The sequence below is a fragment of the Pseudophryne corroboree genome, chromosome 4 (assembly GCF_028390025.1).
Source record: "Pseudophryne corroboree isolate aPseCor3 chromosome 4, aPseCor3.hap2, whole genome shotgun sequence".
NCBI classification, from domain to species: Eukaryota; Metazoa; Chordata; class Amphibia; order Anura; family Myobatrachidae; genus Pseudophryne; species Pseudophryne corroboree.
Genome location: NC_086447.1, coordinates 771,770,030 through 771,793,599, shown reverse-complemented (window position 1 = coordinate 771,793,599; position 23,570 = coordinate 771,770,030). Strand labels below are relative to the sequence as shown.

At 46.9% G+C, this 23,570-nt stretch overlaps 1 protein-coding gene across 1 annotated transcript in view; it reads left to right on the top strand.

The window, feature by feature from the left end:
• DTL (denticleless E3 ubiquitin protein ligase homolog) overlaps positions 1–9,853 on the top strand; it is an 85,307-nt gene extending 75,454 nt beyond the window's left edge. The window contains exons 12-15 of the mRNA XM_063918248.1: positions 2,730–2,819; positions 4,715–4,844; positions 5,929–6,716; positions 9,127–9,853. Of these exons, the coding sequence (XP_063774318.1) occupies positions 2,730–2,819; positions 4,715–4,844; positions 5,929–6,716; positions 9,127–9,192 (1,074 nt within the window). The 3' untranslated portion in view covers positions 9,193–9,853. The remainder of the gene's footprint in view (positions 1–2,729; positions 2,820–4,714; positions 4,845–5,928; positions 6,717–9,126) is intronic.
• Positions 9,854–23,570: the final 13,717 nt, after the last annotated feature.

Below are 23,570 nucleotides of genomic sequence, written 5' to 3'. Positions count from 1 at the left end.
ACAGTTGGCTTCTCTCCTGGAGGTCCAGACGTTCTTGAAAGGTGTTCTGCATATCCAACCTCCCTTTGTTCCTCCCACGGCACCTTGGGATCTCAATGTGGTGCTGCATTTCCTCCAATCAGACTGGTTTGAGCCGTTACAGGAGGTGGACGTAAAATATCTTACGTGGAAGACTGTCACACTGTTGACCTTGGCTTCAGCAAGACGTGTGTCGGAGCTGGGGGCTTTGTCTCACAAGTCCCTATTTAATTTTCCATGACAGCTGAACTCAGAACTCGTCAGCAATTTCTTCCTAAAGTGATGTCTGCGTTTCACATCAACCAACCTATTATGTTTCCGGTTGTCACAGATACCTCTGCTACTTCAAAGTCTTTGGATGTTGTGAGGGCTTTGAAGGTGTATGTGAAAAGAACAGCTCGTCACAAAAAAACTGATTTGCTGTTTGTTCTTTATGATCCCAATAAGATTGGGTGTCCTGCTTCAAAGCAGACTATTGCACGCTGGATCAAACTTACTATCCAGCATGCTTATTCCACGGCAAGTCTGTACAGATCCACTCTACTAGATCGGTGGGTTCTTCCTGGGTGGCTGCCCGGGGTATCTTGGCTTTACAGCTCTGCCGAGCAGCTACTTGGTCAAGTTCGAACACTTTTGCCAAGTTCTACAAGTTCAATACTTTGGCCTCTGAGGACCTTCGGTTTGGTCAATCCGTTCTGCAGGAACCTCAGCACTCTCCCACCTGGTTTGGGAGCTTTGGTACATCCCCACGACACTAAATGGACCCCAGTATCCTCTAGGACGTTAGAGAAAATAGGATTTTAATTACATACCGGTAAATCCTTTTCTCGTAGAGGATACTGGGTGCCCACCCAGTGCTTCGTTCTTCCTGCACGGTTACTTTAAGTAATGTTGGTTCAGCCGTTGCTGTTCCGGTTTCAAGTTTGGTTAGCTTGGCTTTCCTCATGTGTGGATGGGGGAAGGGGGGGTTTGGAATCTCACTACTATCCTTCTCTCAAAATATGTCTATCTTCTCAGGCACAGTTTCCTAGACTGAGTCTGGAAGGAGGGTTATAGAGGGAGGAGCCAGCCCACACTATCAAATTCTTAAAGTGCCCATGGCTCCTAGTGGACCTGTCTATACCACATGGTACTATATGGGCCCCAGTATCCTCTACGGACTACGAGAATTTTTTTTACCGGTAGGCAATTAAAATCCTATTAGGGACCCATGTGATGAAATCACCTGGTCGCGGTACATTGGCCCACATATTTTCGCAAATGTGTGCTAAGAACTTCAATTATACTCTCTGTTAATTGTGAGGGTTTGTTTTAAATTAGTCTTAATCTGTTTTTAGTGCTAGGAGTGTGCATCTGCATTTCACTTCCTCCAGCATAGTATTAGAAGCCTCCCCATAATAGCACCTTTTAATATCTTTAGTAATAGGGTGTGCAGTCCAGCCACCGCCCTTTTTTCCTTTTGGTTCCAAAGTATCTGGTGTCCGAAAGACTTGAAAGGGGAATTTACCAAAACCTGGAGGTAAATTAACTACTCTGCTTCTAATGGTCGCTTTTGGTACTACATCTCTCTCCACTTTATATCCAAGCTTTGATAATTTCCCCCCTCCCCCCAATGTCTTCATGCTATGAAATAATTAATAGGGCACACTAATTTCCTGTAACACATACCCCTTTTCCACTAGCTCAAAAAACAAGGGTAAATGCACGGGGGCGTGCATTTACCCATGTTTTTTGCTAGTGGAAACTGCTCCCTTAGGAAAAACCCGGATCAAGTAACCTGTGAATCCTACCTGGGTAAATCCTGGGTAGGACACGGGAATGATCCGGGTAAGGGTTAGTGTAAACGGAAGCCGTGTTGATGCGACACGGCTCCTGTTTACACTGTATGGAAGGGCGGTGCTAGGAGATCATGTGATCTCCCAGCGCTGCCCCTGCCACGTCACCAACCCGGCAATATGCCGGGATGGTGACTGCTGATGGGAAAGTGGCAGATGCGGGTCGCACCCGTGTCAGGCTCCCGGCTGCGTCCCACATCGTCAGATGGAAAAGGGGTATAAGATAATAGTAAAGATTATTTCCCTGTGCTTTGACTGTGAAACTGACACCAAACAGAACTAAAATAAATGTGTTGACCTTTTCATAGGTCACACTTGTGTCCATGTCGACCTAATGCCTGTCATGTCTACCATATGGGATCAACCGAATGACTGTCAACCTAGGCATTGTAGATCTCTATCATGTTTTTTGTTTTTTTTGGGAGGAGCTTTTTGTTTTGTGTTTTTGCTCCCAACTGAGTCAGGCCCGAGTCTCTAAACTCACTGAAATGATCTTTCTGCTACAAAACAGATCAGGTTAATATATACATTATATACTTAAATGTGTGAATAGTCTAGCTACAAAGCTACAATCCAGCAGCTACTTCCGTGATTTGTAAATTGAATGTGGTAAAATATATAAGAAACCCAGCGGAAGCATTGGAGAGAGATAAAGTACCAGCCAATCTGCTTCTAATTGCCATGTTACAGGCTGTGTTTGAAAAATGACTATAGGAGCTTACTGGTAATTCTTACCTCCAATGCTCAGTATATCCGCGCCCAAGTCTGTTGTTGGGGTTCCACGGAATATGACCTCTGCATCTATTCTGTGCCTTTTCCACAGATAACTTAATGATGATGTGTGTGTTTGGTTTTTTTTTTGTTTGTTTTTTAAAGGTGTCTAATCCTCAAGCTCCCCCCATGATGCTTCAGGGGCACAGCCAAGAAGTGACCTCCGTTACTTGGTGTCCATCCGACTTTACCAAGGTTAGATTTGTGGTTTCAGATTTGATTGGCATCGCTTACATTCTCATTCAGTAATGCAAATACTGAAAATATTAACGTTTTCCATTCATGTACTATATTCTGCTACTGTAAATCTGTGTTCTTCCAATAATCTGAGTTTACCAGTCTAAATGTAACATTTACTAGAAAGTTACTGTCATGAGGTCTCACTCCGTGAATCAGCTGCTTGACCGGTTATTCTGTAACAAATGATGAACTTCATTTCATCCACTTTTCTGCTGTGCACAGTGGCTAATTGTTAAAAGAAAAATTACAAAGTGGTTATTTAATATGAAATGGCTGTAAATCATTAGATTTAGCTGGTTTACAGACAACCCAGACTTAAGTGGCATTCTTACCAATTCTAATGAGGACTAACTGGTTTCCTATAAACCACTGAACATAGCTATGCATTGGGCCCACTATGATCTTCCTGCCTTGTATTCTGTATCTAACACTGATAATCCAATCTAATAGTCTCCTTTTCCCCACCTACCTCATACCTGCTCTAGTAAAGCCACTGAGACCTAGTATGATAATGCATGCTGTGCAGAAGCTTGGTGTGTATTCCAAGGTTAACCGTATGGGGTGTTGGCAATCCTTGCCGTTCTTGGCATAGGCTGGGTGGACCTTGCTCCAGAGAAAATAAAGCCTATACCTTTAATAAATAAAGCCATATGTGTTCCTGAGATTATAATGCTTTGCAGCAGTGGTTTCTGTGTAATGTAAACGTCGATTTACATACAGGACTAAAAGCAACACTTAAAAAAAGACATTTAATACACTTTAAATGGAGCCGCTGTAATCAATCCTTAGCTTACGTTCTTTTTACACCATTAGCGTACAAAACCCTGTACAGTGTACGTACTTTGCGTACTAACGCCGCGCTGGCCGTACAAAGTACATGCAGTGCGTACACACCCAAAGGCACGCCGTGAGCACTCTGCAGCTACACGTGTGACTGGAATACACTTATAACCTTAGCAGGGAAAAGAGACACGACACCAAATTGTATTTAAAATGCCGGTTTCCGACACACCAACATATAATTACTGAAAGGGGGTTACAATAACAATACAATACAATAGAAAAATGGCTACAGTCAATGGTACATATGTTTTGGTTTCACCTGCGCTTCCCGGCCCGGCCCTCCAGTCATCAGGGTAGATGACCTTCAGAGTCTGTGTGGGACCGGGCATGCAGCTGGCTTTTTATACAATAGTCCAAAACCTAACACAATGGAAACTGCAATCTTTGTCCATTGGACACAGGGATGGTCATTTACAGTACAGGAGAGGTCATAGGTCGGTTTGAATAGGTGGGCGATGTCTGTTCCAGGTGCACTTGCAGATGGTCTCCTCTGGGTTCCCGCCGCATACCAAGTGTACAGTAAATACAGTTAATATTTATATTCTGCTCCTGCGCATAACTATGCGCAGGAGCGTGCGATCTTCTGGAAACCAACACCGGAATATTGCCCTTAATATACCCTACAGCTGGATACCAAACACCACCTTATAACCTAGTTCTGTCCCCTCCTATCCTATAAAGGTAAATCCCTTTGTTTTGATACCATTTAAACTAGTGTAACTTGCTGGTGTGGTGCAGGGAGACTGTGTACATTGTGCACTGTTTGGATTAAATATGTAATGTGTTTTTATGGCTTTTCCATGCAATCACAAACTATACCGTAATTACTCATACCACGCGCTAATACGCAGGACCGCGGGAGCGACCATACGCAAATTGCGAATATGTGCACGCACGGCAGAACAAGTACGCGCACGGAGGCCATCTGTGTGTAGTTTGTACGTGATGTGTGTACTGCAATATTTTTCGACTTCGACAGTAATTATTGTGCTCTATACATTGTACAGGTTGCCACCTGTTCTGATGATAACACTGTCAGGGTTTGGCGGCTGAACAGAGGTGATGACAATGAGGGGACAGAAGAGGATAAAACGAACTGTGTAGGATGGACTCGTTGGAAAACTGAACACTCTATAGGTGAGCATGCCGAACCTGCAGCTGTCTATCTTCCAGCAGCAGCGTAACTTACTGCTAGGTTATTGGGAGTATAGGCTACTGTACTGAAGATATGAGCATGTACACGCTGCAGTCCTGCCAGGCTGGTTGAGTAGCTTAGAGCCTAGGCCCAGATTTATCAAGCCTTGGGTAGATAAATTGCACAATGATAAAGAACTAACCAAGTGGCTCCTGTCATTTTTCAAACACAGCCTGTAACATGGCAGGTAGGAGTTGGTTGGTACTTTATCACTGCAATTTATCACTCTCCATGGCTTGATAAATCTGGGCCATTGTGTTTATTCTAGCACCATGCACTCTCGCAGTTCCTCTTTCCTGCCTGAAGTGTCACTCTCTGCTCTGGATGCCTCTAGCAAACTCTGGTCTGCATCTCGGCACTGAGATGCAGACCAGAGTGTTCTAGAAGCATCCAGAGTAGAGGGCGGCACTTCAGGATAAACACTAGAACCCACATGGCTACAAATCAGTGTGTTGGGGCACAGAATGCCCACTGACTCTAGCACATTGTTGGGATCTATTGTATGACTACAGCCACTGCTTGTGCCCCATAACACCTATCAAATGACCAGATCTTTCGAATAGGGGAACACAGACTGCAGGCTACCAAGTATGTCCATAATTTTAGTTCTGATATCTTGGCTTTCATATGAATATTCTGCACTCTATAACAATAAACCTTAAGTGGCGCAAATGCTTTTACGTGTGACATGTGCGTCCAAAAACTGTAAATTACCAGGGCACACATATTCCGTAGCGCTTTACAGAGAATATTTGGCCATTCACATCAGTCCCTGCCCCAGTGGAGCTTACAATCTATATTCCCTACCACATGTGTGTGCACATAAACACGCACACGCTAGGATTAATTTTTGTTATGAGCCAATTAAACTACAAGTATATTTTTGGGTTGTGGGAGGAAACGGGAGTACTCCATACAGTTACGGCCATGTTGGGAATCGAACACATGACCTCAGTGCTGTGAGGCAGTAATGCTAACCATTACACTATCCGTTCTGCCCTATGATTGTCTTATTTTTATTAACAGCATCGAGGATTTGCACACCTGCTAAATCAGCCATGGTACAAAGCAGCCAATTCATGTCTTCCCCTACACCAGCCACCTGTGCTCCTAGTCATACCGGAGACCTCCCGATGTCGTCTGGCACCCCGACATCCCCCTTCATGCCTCTCCAAAAGCTAGAGACTCCCACGAGACAGAAGCTGGAGACCTCCACAGTGACTCCAAAACAGCTTTCTATATCTAAAATGTCCATCAAAGACTGGGTCACCCGCACTCCAGTGACTGATACAAAGACCCCATCACCGCGGAAAGCCTTTACACCAGTAGAGCAGTACCCCACAAGCGCTAGTTCTAGAACACCACCTTCCTATGAGAAGAGGGCGAAGCGACGCCTAGAAACCAGCAGTGTAAATGTGGAGCATGAATGCTTCAGTCACTGCAACTGTGTGATGGAGCTAGAGCCAGGAGTCAAGAAGGCAAGGCTGGACCTGTGCTCCTTTGAAGGAGGTGATGGGAAAATTGGCAATAGGTGTCTGGGTCTTCCTGATCTGATCAAGGACTGTGAACAGAGATCCGCTTCCAACTCTTCCTTGGAAATGTCTGACAATCCTATTACTGCACCCATTCATGTAAGACTTGGACAGCAGGACAAGGAGAACCGTTCTCCTGAAAAGAACTGGTTGTCTGCATTAGGAAGCAAATTAAAATCTGATAAGCCTGCAGCACAATACAAGGCTGGCAACAGTCCGTCATTTCGCAGTGGGAGTGCTAAGAAGGCCCCAGCAAGAAGTATAACTAACTCTCCTATATCAGTGAGTATCTCTTGTTTTACTGCTTATGATTCATTTCCCAACCAGATCACTCAAGTCGGTGTTAACTTCTATTTCATGCCTGGATAGGAGTATAATGGATGGTATGATTTACTGTAAGAAATGTAAATAAGAATGTACTTGAAAGGAACGTACTGTGTAAAGGCACAAACTACTCTTATACAGTGAGGTTTTGTGATCTTTATGGGGAATAGTGTTAGGACTGGTGACATCGGAGAAGCCTTGAAGTGGCTCAGCAGCTTAAACGTGTTTGCAAACGTGTAAACTAATTCTCTGAATTTCTGTTACCAGATAGGTTCAGGTATGGTTACAGGTAATTTTTAGTGTTTTTTGTCTGTGACCCCTCCCCCTTTCCAGCACCTGATACATAATTACCTCCAGGAATGACCGAGCAACTACCATTGCTTGTCTGCTGGGGAATAAAATCTTCAGCAACTTTAGGAGTTACAGTACTGTAACTCCTAATCTTAAATAGTCCTTCAGTTCAAATGCAATGTACAATAGATTGTCCGGTTTTACAGTAATGGTCCTTCCCAGGTCTTTGCTGCAAAGGTCCTTTTTCGCATTGCTAGGAATACAGATTTACAGAACTAGAGTTGTGAGTCTGCAGTGGTCATTCTTCTGTATGCTGATTGTTTACATGTATTAAGGCTTTTTACGTTGTGAATAAGAAATGAGTAAACCATTTTGTTACCACCCCCCCACCCCCCTTTAAATTGGGATTGTAGTCTTATGTTCCGTTAGTCATTAGTCCAAAGCGGTCTGGTGTCAATCCAGTTGCTTCTGTGTCACCAGTCAGCAGCTATGAAATGTAATGTATATCCAGACTGGGCGCTAGGTTTTTTGTTTTGTTTTTTTGTTTGTTTTTTTGTTCAGATCTTTAAATACTATCTTAGAATGAAAATATGTAAAATCAATCTGACATAGTAAATGCTGTGCATAAAATTTCCTGTGTGGAAAGACACTAACCGATATTCCAAAGTCACCAGGGACACCCTTACGGTATTTTCCTTACTAGAACAGGTGGTTTGCAGACATATTATACTGTAGGTTAGGTTACTCTGGGATCGTATGCTTCTCCCTTATGGAGATTAAAAATAGCATTAAACATTACTGTTAAACCATTTCCTCATAACAACATCCAAGCCTCCTACCTGATAGTGAGACAGATGGCGCATATAACTAATAAACAAGTCTCCTCTTACGGCAGCGGTTGGTGGGAGTAGTTATTGGCGGTTCCCACTGACTAATTTTGATTCCTATTTATCAAAGTGGGGTGTGAAGCAGCATGAAAGGACTAAGGTTTTTAGAAGTAAACAAGACACAAGTGTTTGGCTTCAAGACACTAATCAGAGGGCATCCAGAACTTCCTATCTGCTTAACCAGAACCAGCTTCATGACGCAGCTGAATTCCAACATGCATTCCATTTGACCAGAAGCTATGCATTTCACCGGTTGTACCCTGTCAAAGTGGTGCACTTTCTTCCTTATGTTCCATCTATGCAGAAGTTTTTGTTCCACATTGGAGGATATCATTTATGCTTTTTTTTTATATGGTCAGACGATTTGTAGAGCATCCCACATGTGGGTGGTATGGCTAGGGAACAAAATGATATAATCGAGCTTGTAGGGAACAGCAGGGTTTTTGTGCTACTGTGGGTCTGCTGGGTGATTGAGCAATTATCAGTCACCTGCAGGTAGCAAAAAATACCTCATTTAAATATGCTTTTAAAATAGCAATAAATCTGTTTTGGTTGCATGCATTTGCAAAGAAATTTCTAAGTCCTAGGGCGGTATTCAAATGATATTCCACGCTCATTCTCCTTTCTAAAGTGATCCCCGTTATCGCGCCCATAGTAATCAGGTTTAGCTGTGTAAAGGGTTGGGCGCCTCGCTACACCAGGGGTAGCAAGCTGAAATTATGATACCACACCCTTCAGCAGAAACAGAACGGGGGATGTGGCGGAAAGAATTGAATACTGCCCATAACTTGATTGAGCAGCTTTTTCTTTTGTGTAGTGCTATCCTGGTTTCTATATCCATATGGTATAGTATCCATAGATTCTCAACTCTGTCCTCAGGACCCCAAACAATGCATGTTTTCCATGCCACCTCAAAGAATCACAAGTGAAATAATTGGCTCCACCTGTGTATCCTTTAAAATGTGTCACTGAGTAATGCTTCACCTGCGCTCCTGCTGAATGACCTGGAAAACGTAAACTGTTTTAGGTTCTGATAACCACTGTGGTAGACTGTTTGAATGAAGTAACCTGTTTACCTTGTTCTCAAAGTAGTCTTAAGTTATCTAATTAGTAACAACAATCCTGGGTACTAATTTTTTGGTGCGAACCTTATCCAATATTAATGATGTCCTTTTGTTTGTGTTTTTTAGGTTCCATCAACACCAAGTTCCTCAAGAAAAATTTCTATGTACTTCCAAAAAAAGTCTCCAGAGTAACCAGCTGGGTTGGAGCAAAGATCCATTCACCACATTCATATATAGCGAAGTGCGCTGGAACTGAAGTCCGCTTATATGGAAGCTGCTACGTTGATGAGTGTGTTTGCTCATTTTGAAATGCACATTCTAGATCTGTGGATCCTAAATGCGTCTTTTTTTCTGGTGCCAATCCATATTCTGCATACTTTTACTTAAATGTTTTAACAGCTATAGATTATTTGACACATAAGGTGCATCTAACGGGACAGGAGCTGCCTAAATTTTAACTAATATATTTTGTCATGATGCTAATGCGTGAACAGGTAAATAGATTCCAGCAATTTTGCAACAACTTACATAATTCATTCTAATGGCATTTCCCTTGATCTATACATCTATAGCACTTTTTAAGTAACATTGAGCAACGTTCAACTGTTCAGTAGTTAGGCCGTGAGTAATAGTTTCTCCATTTACCACAAACTGTTTAATGTTTTTTAAATGGCGTTTATGGAATGTACAGTTCTCCTGTTCTTGGACTTTTTTCTATTGTTGAATTTTATATAGATGCAAAGATTGTTTTAGTCTGGGTGTATAATGCAGATGTTTGCTAACTACCCTGTTGTATCTTAATGTAATAATTTGTAAATACAAAGGTCATATAAATAATGTGCTTTATACTGTACTTGTAAAATGTTTTCTATTGTGTTGATTTCAGAAATTAGGCAGCTTCTTTGGTGATTGACGACACCAGCTGGTAACATTCATTAGAGGTAGCCATTTTGTAGATGGGCCTGGTGTACATGAGAATACAGCGAAACCATTAACTAGGACTAATACTTTGCAACATCAGGTGAAACACTCAGACAATAGCCCGAAGAACCTTCTTTGTGTGTTTGCATTTATATTTCCACTCATTTGTGTGAGAGGATTGGACATTTCACAAAGGCTTTATACATTATTTCTCTAACGTCCTAGTGGATGCTGGGGATTCCGTATGGACCATGGGGAATAGACGGGCTCCGCAGGAGACTGGGCACTCTAAGAAAGATTTAGTACTACTGGTGTGCACTGGCTCCTCCCTCTATGCCTCTCCTCCAGACCTCGGTTAGAATCTGTGCCCGGCCAGAGCTGGGTGCTTTTAGTGAGCTCTCCTGAGCTTGCTAATAAGAAAGTATTTTAGTTAGCTTTTTTTATTTTCAGAGAGCTTCCGCGGGCAACATACTCTCTGCTACGTGGGACTGAGGGGAGAGAAGCAAACCTACTAACTGCGGCTAGGTTGCGCTTCTTAGGCTACTGGACACCATTAGCTCCAGAGGGATCGAACACAGGACCTGACCTTGTCGTCCGGAGCCGCGCCACCGTCCCCCTCGCAGAGCCAGAAGTCAGAAGCCGGCGGGTTGAAGAAAGAAGACGTCGAAATCGGCGGCAGAAGACTCCTGTCTTCATATGAGGTAGCGCACAGCACTGCAGCTGTGCGCCATTGTGCCCACACTAACCCACACACTCCGATCACTGTAGGGCGCAGGGGGGGGGCGCCCTGGGCAGCAATTAGATACCTGCTGGCGAAAGCAGCATATATACAGTTGGACACTGTTATATGCATGAGCCCCCGCCATTAATTTTACACACAATCGCGGGACAGAAGCCCGCCACTGAGGGGGCGGGGCCTTCTTCCTCAGCACTCACCAGCGCCATTTTCTCTCCACAGCTCCGCTGAGAGGAAGCTCCCCAGGCTCTCCCTTGCAGACTCACGGTAGAAAGGGTAAAAAGAGAGGGGGGGCACATAAGCTACTGGGTAAACACGAAGTTACTGTGTGATTCCTGGGTCATATAGCGCTGGGGTGTGTGCTGGCATACTCTCTCTCTCTCCAAAAGGCCTTGTGGGGGTCCTGTCCTCATATAGAGCATTCCCTGTGTGTGTGGTGTCGGTACGTGTGTCGACATGTTTGATGAAGAGGGCTATGTGGAGGCAGAGCAAGTACAGATGAATGACGTGTCTCCGCCGACGGCGCCAACACCTGATTGGATGGATATGTGGAAGGTGTTAAATGATAATGTAAACGCCTTACATAAAAGGTTGGATAAAGCTGATGCGTTGGGACAGTCGGGGTCTCAGCCCATGCCTGATCCTACAGTGCAGATGCCGTCAGGGTCTCAGAAGCGCCCACTATCCAAAATGGTTGACACAGATATCGACACGGATTCTGACTCCAGTGTCGATGACGATGATGCAAAATTGCAGCCTAAAATGGCTAAAGCCATCCGCTACATGATTATAGCAATGAAGGATGTATTGCACATATCAGAGGTAAACCCTGTCCCTGACAAAAGGGTGTATATGTATGGGGAGAAAAAGCAAGAGGTGACTTTTCCCCCTTCACATGAATTAAATGAATTATGTGAAAAAGCGTGGGATTCCCCCGATAAGAAAGTGCTGTTTTCCAAAAGGTTACTTATGGCGTACCCTTTCCCGCCAACGGACAGGATGCGCTGGGAATCCTCCCCTAGGGTAGATAAAGCTCTGACACGCTGATCTAAAAAGGTGGCCCTGCCGTCGCAGGATACAGCCGCCCTAAAGGATCCTGCATATAGAAAGCAGGAAAGTATCCTGAAGTCTGTTTATTCACACTCAGGTACTATACTGAGGCCGGCAATTGCGTCGGCCTGGATGTGTAGTGCTGTAGCAGCATGGAGAGATAATCTGTCTGAGGAACTGGATACCTTAGACAAGGATACCATTTTACTGACCCTGGGGCATATAAAAGACGCTGTCCTATATATGAGGGATGCCCAGAGGGACATTTGCCTACTGGGATCTAGAATAAATGCAATGTCAATTTCTGCCAGAAGGGTCCTGTGGACTCGGCAATGGACAGGTGATGCCGACTCCAAAAAGCACATGGAGGTGTTACCTTACAAGGGTGAGGAATTGTTTGAGGACGGTCTCTCAGACCTAGTTTCCACAGCTACGGCTGGGAAGTCAAACTTTTTGCCATATATTCCCTCACAGCCTAAGAAAGCACCGTATTACCAAATGCAGTCCTTTCGATCACAGAGAAGCAAGAAGGTCAGAGGTGCGTCCTTTCTTGCCAGAGGCAGGGGTAGAGGAAAGAAGCTGCACCATACAGCTAGTTCCCAGGAACAGAAGTCCTCCCCGGCTTCCACTAAATCCACCGCATGACGCTGGGGCTCCACAAGTGGAGCCAGGAGCGGTGGGGGCGCGTCTCCAAAATTTCAGCCACCAGTGGGTTCGCTCACAGGTGGATCCCTGGGCTATACAGATTGTGTCTCAGGGATACAAGCTGGAATTCGAAGTGATGCCCCCTCGCCGTTACCTCAAATCGGCCCTGTCAGCTTCCCCCATAGAAAGGGAAGTAGTGTTTGCGGCAATTCACAAGTTATATCTCCAGCAGGTGGTGGTGAAGGTTCCCCTCCAACAAGGAAGAGGATACTATTCCACAATGTTTGTGGTACCGAAACCGGACGGTTCGGTCAGACCCATATTGAATTTAAAATCCCTGAACATTTATCTGAAAAGATTCAAGTTCAAAATGGAATCGTTCAGAGCGGTCATTGCAAGCCTGGAAGAGGGGGATTTGATGGTGTCTCTGGACATCAAGGATGCTTACTTGCATGTCCCCATTTATCCACCTCATCAGGAGTACCTCAGATTTGTGGTACAGGACTGTCATTACCAATTCCAGACGTTGCCGTTTGGGCTCTCCACGGCACCGAGAATATTTACCAAGGTAATGGCAGAAATGATGGTGCTCCTTCGAAAGCAAGGAGTCACAATTATCCCATACTTGGACGATCTCCTCATAAAGGCGAGGTCCAGAGAGCAATTGCTAATCAGCGTAGCACACTCTCAAGAAGTGTTGCAACAGCACGGCTGGATTCTGAATATTCCAAAGTCGCAGCTGATTCCTACTACGCGTCTGCCTTTTCTGGGCATGATTCTGGACACGGACCAGAAGAAGGTGTTTCTCCCGGCGGAGAAGGCTCAAGAGCTCGTGACTCTTGTCAGAGACCTCTTAAAGCCGAAACAGGTGTCGGTGCATCGCTGCACGCGAGTCCTGGGAAAGATGGTGGCATCATACGAAGCCATTCCCTTCGGCAGGTTCCATGCGAGGATCTTTCAGTGGGATCTGTTGAGAAGTGGTCCGGATCGCATCTTCAGATGCATCGGCTGATCACCCTGTCCCCGAGGGCCAGGGTGTCTCTTCTATGGTGGATGCAGAGTGCTCACCTTCTCGAGGGCCGCAGGTTCGGCATACAGGACTGGGTCCTGGTGACCACGGATGCGAGCCTCCGAGGATGGGGGGCAGTTACTCAGGGAAGAAACTTCCAAGGGTTGTGGACAAGTCAGGAGGCTTGTCTGCACATATCCTGGAACTAAGGGCCATATACAACGCCCTGAGTCAAGCGGAGCCTCTGCTTCGCAACCAACCGGTGCTGATTCAGTCAGACAACATCACCGCAGTGGCTCATGTAAACCGCCAGGGCGGCACAAGAAGCAGAGTGGCGATGGCAGAAGCTACCAGGATTCTTCGTTGGGCGGAGAATCACGTGCAAGCACTGTCAGCAGTGTTCATTCTGGGAGTGGACAACTGGGAAGCAGACTTCCTCAGCAGGCACGACCTCCACCCGGGAGAGTGGGGACTTCATCACGAAGTCTTCACTCAGATTACAAATCGATGGGAACTGCCACAGGTGGACATGATGATGGCGTCCTGTCTCAACAAAAAGCTATAAAGGTATTGCGCCAGGTCAAGAGACCCTCAGGCGATAGCTGTGGACGCCCTGGTAACACCGTGGGTGTTCCAGTCGGTCTGTGTTTCCTCCTCTTCCTCTCATACCCAAGGTGCTGAGAATAGTAAGAAAAAGAGGAGTGAGAACAATACTCATTGTTCCAGATTGGCCAAGAAGGACTTGGTACCCGGAATTGCAAGAAATGCTCACAGAGGACCCATGGCCTCTGCCTCTCAGACAGGACCTGTTGCAACAAGGGCCCTGTCTGTTCCAAGACTTACCGCGGCTGCATTTGACGGCATGGCAGTTGAACGCAGGATCCTAGCGGAGAAAGGCCTTCCGGATGAAGTTATTCCTACGCTGATAAAGGCTAGGAAGGACGTGACAGCAAAACACTATCACCGTACATGGCGAAAATATGTTGCCTGGTGTGAGGCCAGGAAGGCCCCTACAGAGGAATTCCAGCTGGGCCGGTTCCTTTCCTACAGTCGGGAGTGACTATGGGCCTGAAGTTGGGGTCCATAAAGGTCCAGATTTCGTCCCTATCCATTTTCTTTCAAAAGGAACTGGCTTCTCTTCCTGAAGTTCAGACGTTTGTTAAGGGATTGCTGCATATTCAGCCCCCTTTTGTGGCACCTTGGGATCTCAACGTGGTGTTGGGTTTCCTGAAATCCCACTGGTTTGAGCCACTTAAGACCGTGGAGCTAAAGTATCTCACGTGGAAGGTGGTCATGTTATTGGCCTTAGCTTCGGCTAGGCGTGTGTCAGAATTGGCAGCTTTGTCATGTAAAAGCCCCTATCTGGTTTTCCATATGGACAGGGCAGAATTACGGACTCGTCCGCAATTTCTGCCGAAAGTGGTGTCATCTTTTCATTTGAACCAACCTATTGTGGTGCCTGCGGCTACTCGTGACTTGGAGGATTCCAAGTTGCTTGATGTCGTCAGGGCTTTGAAGATCTATGTAGCCAGGACGGCTGGAGTCGGGAAGACTGACTCGCTGTTTATCCTGTATGCAGCCAACAAACTGGGTGCTCCTGCTTCAAAGCAAACTATTGCTCGCTGGATCTGTAGCACGATTCAGCAGGCTCATTCTGCGGCTGGATTGCCGCATCCAAAATCAGTGAAAGCCCATTCCACAAGGAAAGTGGGCTCTTCTTGGGCGGCTGCCCGAGGGGTCTCGGCATTACAGCTTCGCCGAGCAGCTACTTGGTCGGGTTCAAACACTTTTGCAAAGTTCTACAAGTTTGATACCCTGGCTGAGGAGGACCTTGTGTTTGCCCATTCGGTGCTGCAGAGTCATCCGCACTCTCCCGCCCGTTTGGGAGTTTTGGTATAATCCCCATGGTCCTTACGGAGTCCCCAGCATCCACTAGGACGTTAGAGAAACGGTAAATCTATTTCTCGTAGTCCGTAGTGTATGCTGGGCGTCCGTCCCAAGTGCGGACTTCTTCTGCAATACTTGTATATAGTTATTGCTTAAATAAGGGTTATGTTATGGTTGCATCAGGTTTGTCTGATGCTCTGTTGTTGTTCATACTGTTGACTGGGTATGTTATCACAAGTTATACGGTGTGATTGGTGTGGCTGGTATGAGTCTTACCCTGGATTCCAAAATCCTTTCCTTGTAATGTCATCTCTTCCGGGCACAGTTTCCTTAACTGAGGTCTGGAGGAGGGGCATAGAGGGAGGAGCCAGTGCACACCAGTAGTACTAAATCTTTCTTAGAGTGCCCAGTCTCCTGCGGAGTCCGTCTATTCCCCATGGTCCTTACGGAGTCCCCAGCATCCACTACGGACTACGAGAAATAGATTTACCGATGAGTAAAATCTTATTTTTTAAACCTTTCTTACAAAGGTTTTATGTAATTTTACATATTTTCTACAAAAAAGGGGAAGTGGGTGTAAGTAGAGCAGAAAATGAGGGAGATATGGGGATGGAGTGAGGGAAATGGCAAGCACAGAGTGCCTGACACTCAATACACTATAATGTTCTGTCACCTTTCTTATAGCCTGGAGAGTACAGTATAACTATGTTTTCAGAGAGATTTAAAATGACGCAACCTCCCTTTTGGATTTTACAATATATCCAATTTGGAGGCAGAGATTGCTTTCTAGCTCCATGTTTACTGCTGAGACTTTCCCTAACCCAACTCTATTCTCAATTGGACAATCTCTTCAGAAGAGATCCCAGAACTTATATCTTATTTCTCTAGCATCCATAAGGGATATTGGGGACACAATTAGTACGATGGGTATAGACGGGGTCCAAAGGAGCCAGTGCACTTAAAATTTCTTCAACTGGTTGTACTGGCTTGTCCCCTCTATACCCCCTCCTACAGGCAGTTTAGAAAAAAGTGCCCTCAGAAGATTCTGCTAGCAATCAGTTTTTCTTCATTTTATTATAAACTTTTGTTTATTTCGGTGTGCTATTTGGGGAACAGCATACCGGGGGGGGGGGGGTCACCGTCCTCCATCCTTCATCCTTGCTAAGGTGCAGAGCCGCTTCCCCGCTGCAGGACCACCATCCAGAGGGGTTGTTTGTTCAGCGGGGCACTGCGCCTTGGCTGCCGCAGCACGCCACACACCCCTAACAGATGCCTGAAGGTGAACGTCGGTGGTGAGTAAAAACCGGGGGGGTTCCCTGGTTCATGGTGCGGTTGTCACACGGGTGAGGCATACGGGTCCCTCCTGGGGGGGGACCCGCTAGGGGGGGGGTCACAGTCCTCCATCCTTCATCCTTGCCAAGGTGCAGAGCCGCTTCCCCGCTGCAGGACCACCGTCCAGAGGGGTTGTTTGTTCAGCGGGGCACTGCGCCTTGGCTGCCGCAGCACGCCACACACCCCTAACAGATGCCTGAAGGTGAACGTCGGTGGTGAGTAAAAACCGGGGGGTTCCCTGGTTCATGGTGTGGTTGTCACACGGGTGAGGCATACGGGTCCCTCCTGGGGGGGGACCCGCTATAGCCCCTGTGTAAAATTGTTTAGCAGTGGGCTGAACTAAGCATTCATGTGAGGTTACAGCATGTTTTGGAGACATGGCCAGTATAAATACATTCTGTAGCTCAGGCACCATTAGGTGGGTTGGAGCTACATCTGAGCGGGCTCAGTGGCATTTTGGCGCCTTCCTCTGCATAAGCAACAGCATCATACAGCTCCTCTGGACTGACACATGCTGGATCACTGGTACCGGGTGTAGTTTAGGGGGAGAGCTGTTATTTGTACACATTACAATGATTTCCCCTTTAGGAATAAGTAGACATCCCATTTTCAATAATAGAAAAACGCTGACAGCCTCACTGGGGATCACTAGTTTTGTGTGTGCTGGTGCTTTCTCTTCCACTGTGTCTCCTTTCACATGCAATAGGGCAGGCTTGCGTTGAAAAACGGTCTGTTGTATGTGTATTGTTACTTTCTCTATCGTCCTAGTGGATGCTGGGGTTCCTGAAAGGACCATGGGGGAATAGCGGCTCCGCAGGAGACAGGGCACAAAAGTAAAGCTTTCCGATCAGGTGGTGTGCACTGGCTCCTCCCCCTATGACCCTCCTCCAAGCCAGTTAGATTTTTGTGCCCGGCCGAGAAGGGTGCAATCTAGGTGGCTCTCCTAAAGAGCTGCTTAGAAAAGTTTAGCTTAGGTTTTTTATTTTACAGTGAGTCCTGCTGGCAACAGGATCACTGCAACGAGGGACTTAGGGGAGAAGAAGTGAACTCACCTGCGTGCAGGATGGATTGGCTTCTTGGCTACTGGACATCAGCTCCAGAGGGACGATCACAGGTACAGCCTGGATGGTCACCGGAGCCTTGCCGCCGGCCCCCTTGCAGATGCTGAAGTAAGAAGAGGTCCAGAATCGGCGGCAGAAGACTCCTCAGTCTTCTAAAGGTAGCGCACAGCACTGCAGCTGTGCGCCATTTTCCTCTCAGCACACTTCACACGGCAGTCACTGAGGGTGCAGGGCGCTGGGAGGGGGGCGCCCTGGGAGGCAAATGAATACCTATTTTGGCTAAAAATACCTCACATATAGCCTCCGGAGGCTATATGGAGATATTTAACCCCTGCCAGAATCCGTTAAGAGCGGGAGACGAGGCCGCCGAAAAAGGGGCGGGGCCTATCTCCTCAGCACACAGCGCCATTTTCCCTCACAGAAAGGCTGGAGGGAAGGCTCCCAGGCTCTCCCCTGCACTGCACTACAGAAACAGGGTTAAAACAGAGAGGGGGGGCACTAATTTGGCGTTAGAAATATATAAAAAAGATGCTATAAGGGAAAACACTTATATAAGGTTGTCCCTATATAATTATAGCGTTTTTGGTGTGTGCTGGCAAACTCTCCCTCTGTCTCTCCAAAGGGCTAGTGGGTCCTGTCCTCTATCAGAGCATTCCCTGTGTGTGTGCTGTGTGTCGGTACGTGTGTGTCGACATGTAGGAGGACGATGTTGGTGAGGAGGCGGAGCAATTGCCTGTAATGGTGATGTCACTCTCTAGGGAGTCGACACCGGAATGGATGGCTTATTTAGGGAATTACGTGATAATGTCAACACGCTGCAAGGTCGGTTGACGACATGAGACGGCCGACAAACAATTAGTACCGGTCCAGACGTCTCAAAAACACCGTCAGGGGTTTTAAAACGCCCGTTTACTTTAGTCGGTCGACACAGACACAGACAGGGACACTGAATCCAGTGTCGACGGTGAATAAACAAACGTATTCCTTATTAGGGCCACACGTTAAAGGCAATGAAGGAGGTGGTACATATTTCTGATACTACAAGTACCACAAAAGAGGGTATTATGTGGGATGTGAAAAAACTACCATAGTTTTTCCTGAATCAGATAAATTAAATAAAGTGTGTGATGATGCGTGGGTTCCCCCCGATAGAAAATTATGGGCGGTATACCCTTTCCCGCCAGAAGTTAGGGCGCGTTGGGAAACACCCCTTAGGGTGGATAAGGCGCTCACACGCTTATCAAAACAAGTGGCGGTACCGTCTATAGATAGGGCCGTCCTCAAGGTCCAGCTGACAGGAGGTTGGAAAATATCATAAAAAGTATATACACACATACTGGTGTTTATACTGCGACCAGCGATCGCCTCAGCCTGGATGTGCAGAGCTGGGGTGGCTTGGTCGGATTCCCTGACTAAAAATATTGATACCCTTGACAGGGACAGTATTTTATTGACTATAGAGCATTTAAAGGATGCATTTCTATATATGCGAGATGCACAGAGGGATATTTGCACTCTGGCATCAAGAGTAAATGCGATGTCCATAACTGCCAGAAGATGTCATGGACACGACAGTGGTCAGGTGATGCAGATTCCAAACGGCACAAAGGTGTATTGCCGTATAAAGGAAGAGGAGTTATTTGGGGTCGGTCCATCGGACCTGGTGGCCACGGCAACTGCTGGAAAATCCACCGTTTTTACCCTAAGTCACATCTCTGCAGAAAAAGACACCGTCTTTTCAGCCTCAGTCCTTTCGTCCCTATAAGATCATATCTGCCCAGGGATAGAGGAAAGGGAAGAAGACTGCAGCAGGCAGCCCATTCCCAGGAACAGAAGCGTTCCACCGCTTCTGACAAGTTCTCAGCATGGCGCTGAGACCGTACAGGACCCCTGGATCCTACAAGTAGTATCCCAGGGGTACAGATTGGAATGTCGAGAAGTTTCCCCTTCGCAGGCTCCTGAAGTCTGCTTTACCAAGGTCTCCCTCCGACAAGGAGGCAGTATGGGAAAAAATTCACAAGCTGTATTCCCAGCAGGTGATAATTAAATTACCCCTCCTACTACAAGAAAAGGGGTATTATTCCACACTATATTGTGGTACTGAAGCCAGAAGGCTAGGTGAGACTTATTCTAAAAAAAATTTTTGAACACTTACAAAGGTTCAAATCAAGATGGAGTCGCTCAGAGCAGTGATAACGAACCAGGAAGAAGGGGACTATATAGTGTCCCGGGACATCAGGGATCCTTACCTCTATGTCCCAAATTTGCCCTTCTCACTAAGGGTACCTCAGGTTCGTGGTGCAGAACTGTCACTATCAGTTTCAGACGCTGCCGTTTGGATTGTCCACGGCACCCCGGGTCTTTACCAAGGTAATGGCCGAAATGATGATTCTTCTTCGAAGAAAAGGCGTCTTAATTATCCCTTACTTGGACGATCTCCTGATAAGGGCATAGTCCAGGGAACAGTTGGAGGTCGGAGTAGCACTATCTAGGATACTGCTACAACAGCACGGGTGGATTCTAAATATTCCAAAATCGCAGCTGATCCCGACGACACGTCTGCTGTGCCTAGGGATGATTCTGGACACAGTCCAGAAAAAGGTGTTTCTCCCGGAAGAGAAAGCCAGGGAGTTATCCGAGCTAGTCAGGAACCTCCTAAAAACAGTGCATCATTGCACAAGGGTCCTGGTAAAAATGGTGGCTTCCTACGAAGCAATTCCATTCGGCAGATTTCACGCAAGAACTTTTCAGTGGGATCTGCTGGACAAATGGTCCGGATCGCATCTTCAGATGCATCAGCGGATAACCCTATATCCAAGGACAAAGGTGTCTCTCCTGTGGTGGTTATAGAGTGCTCATCTTCTAGAGGGCCGCAGATTCGGCATTCAGGATTGGATGCTGGTGACCACGGAGCCCAGCCCGAGAGGCTGGGGAGCAGTCACACAAGGAAAAAATTTCCAGGGAGTGTGATCAAGTCTGGAGACTTTTCTCCACATAAATATACTGGAGCTAAGGGTAAATTTATAATGCTCTAAGCTTAGCAAGACCTCTGCTTCAAGGTCAGCCGGTATTGATCCAGTGGGAAAAACATCACGGCAGTCGCCCACGTAAACAGACAGGGCGACACAAGAAGCAGGAGGGCAATGGCAAAAACTGCAAGGACTTTTCGCTGGGCGGAAATTCATGTGATAGCACTGTCAGCAGTGTTTCATCCCGGGAATGGAAACTGGGAAGCAGACTTCCTCAGCAGGCACGACCTCCACCCGGGAGAGTGGAAACTTCATCGGGAAGTTTTTTCCACATGATTGTAAACCGTTGGGAAATACCAAAGGTGGACATGATGGCGTCCCGTCTGAACAAAAAACGGGACAGGTATTGCGCCAGGTCAAGAGACCCTCAGGCAATAACTGTGGACGTTCTGGTAACACCGTGGGTGTACCAGTCGGTGTATGTGTTCCCTCCTCTGCTTCTCATACCTAAGGTGCTGAGAATTATAAGACGTAGAGGAGTAAGAACTATACTCATGGCTCCGGATTGGCCAAGAAGGACTTGGTACCCGGAACTTCAAGAGATGCTTACAGAGGTCTTATGGCCTCTGCCGCTAAGAAGGGACTTGCTTCAGCAAGTACCATGTCTGTTCCAAGACTTACCGCAGCTGCGTTTGTCGGCATGGCGGTGGAAAGCCGGATCCTAAGGGAAAAAGGCATTCCGGAAGAGGTCATTCCTACCCTGGTCAAAGCCAGAAAGGAGGTGACCGCACAACATTATCACCACATGTGGCGAAAATATGTTGCGTGGTGTGAGGCCAGGAAGGCCCCACAAAGAAATTTCAACTCGGTCGTTTCCTGCATTTCCTGCAAACAGGAGTGTCTATGGGCCTCAAATTGGGGTCCATTAAGGTTCAAATTTCGGCCCTGTCGATTTTCTTCCAGAAAGAATTGGCTTCAGTTCCTGAAGTCCAGAAGTTTGTCAAGGGAGTATTGCATATACAACCCCCTTTTGTGCCTCCAGTGGCACTGTGGGATCTCAACGTAGTTCTGGGATTCCTCAAATCACATTGGTTTAAAACCAGTCAAATCTGTGGATTTGAAGCATCTCACATGAAAAGTGACCATGCTCTTGGCCCTGGCCTGGACCAGGCGAGTGTCAAATTGGTGGTTTTTTCTCAAAAAAGCCCATATCTGTTTGTCCATTCGGACAGGGCAGAGCTGCGGACTCGTCCCCAGTTCTCTCCCTAAGGTGGTGTCAGTGTTTCACCTGAACCAGCTTATTGTGGTGCCTTGCACCTACTAGGGACTTGGAGGACTCCAAGTTGCTAGATGTTGTCAGGGCCCTGAAAATATGTTCCAGGACGGCTGGAGTCAGGAAAACTGACTTGCTGTTATCCTGTATGCACCCAACAAACTGGGTGCTCTTGCTTCTAAGCAGACTATTGCTAGTTGGATGTGTAATACAATTCAGCTTGCACATTCTGTGGCAGGCCTGCCACAGCCAAAATATGTAAATGCCCATTCCACAAGGAAGGTGGGCTCATCTTGGGCGGCTGCCCGAGGGGTCTCGGCTTTACAACTTTGCCGAGCAGCTACTTGGTCAGGGGCAAACACGTTTGCTAAATTCTACAAATTTGATACCCTGGCTAAGGAGGACCTGGAGTTCTCTCATTCGGTGCTGCAGAGTCATCCGCACTCTCCCGCCCGTTTGGGAGCTTTGGTATAATCCCCATGGTCCTTTCAGGAACCCCAGCATCCACTAGGACGATAGAGAAAATAAGAATTTACTTACCGATAATTCTATTTCTCGGAGTCCGTAGTGGATGCTGGGCGCCCATCCCAAGTGCGGATTATCTGCAATACTTGTACATAGTTACAAAAATCGGGTTATTATTGTTGTGAGCCATCTTTTCAGAGGCTCCGCTGTTATCATACTGTTAACTGGGTTTAGATCACAAGTTGTACGGTGTGATTGGTGTGGCTGGTATGAGTCTTACCCGGGATTCAAAATTCCTCCCTTATTGTGTACGCTCGTCCGGGCACAGTACCTAACTGGCTTGGAGGAGGGTCATAGGGGGAGGAGCCAGTGCACACCACCTGATCGGAAAGCTTTACTTTTGTGCCCTGTCTCCTGCGGAGCCGCTATTCCCCCATGGTCCTTTCAGGAACCCCAGCATCCACTACGGACTCCGAGAAATAGAATTATCGGTAAGTAAATTCTTATTTTCTGTAACGTCCTAGTGTATGCTGGGGACTCCATAAGGACCATGGGGAATAGACGGGCTCCGCAGGAGACTGGGCACTCTAAAAGAAAGATTAGGTCCTATCTGGTGTGCACTGGCTCCTCCCTCTATGCCCCTCCTCCAGACCTCAGTTAGAATCTGTGCCCGGCCAGAGCTGGGTGCTCCTAGTGGGCTCTCCTGAGCTTGCTAGAAAGAAAGTATTTGTTAGGTTTTTTATTTTCAGTGAGATCTGCTGGCAACAGACTCTCTGCTACGAGGGACTGAGGGGAGAGAAGCAAACCTACCTGCTTGCAGCTAGCTTGTGCTTCTAAGGCTACTGGACACCATTAGCTCCAGAGGGTTCGAACACAGGGCCTGACCTCGATCGTCCGTTCCCGGAGCCGCGCCGCCGTCCCCCTTGCAGAGCCAGAAGAAGGAGATGAAATCGGCGGCAGAAGACTCCGGTCTTCATTAAGGTAGCGCACAGCACTGCAGCTGTGCGCCATTGCTCCCACTGCACACCACACACTACGGTCACTGTAGGGTGCAGAGCGCTGGGGGGGGGGGCGCCCTGGGCAGCAATAAGAATACCTTTTGGCACTATATACGCATAATACAGTCTGGAAAACTGTATATGTGTAAAAAAACCCGCCATTAAGCTATACAAAACGCGGGAGAAGCCCGCCGCTGAGGGGGCGGGGTCTTCTTCCTCAGCAC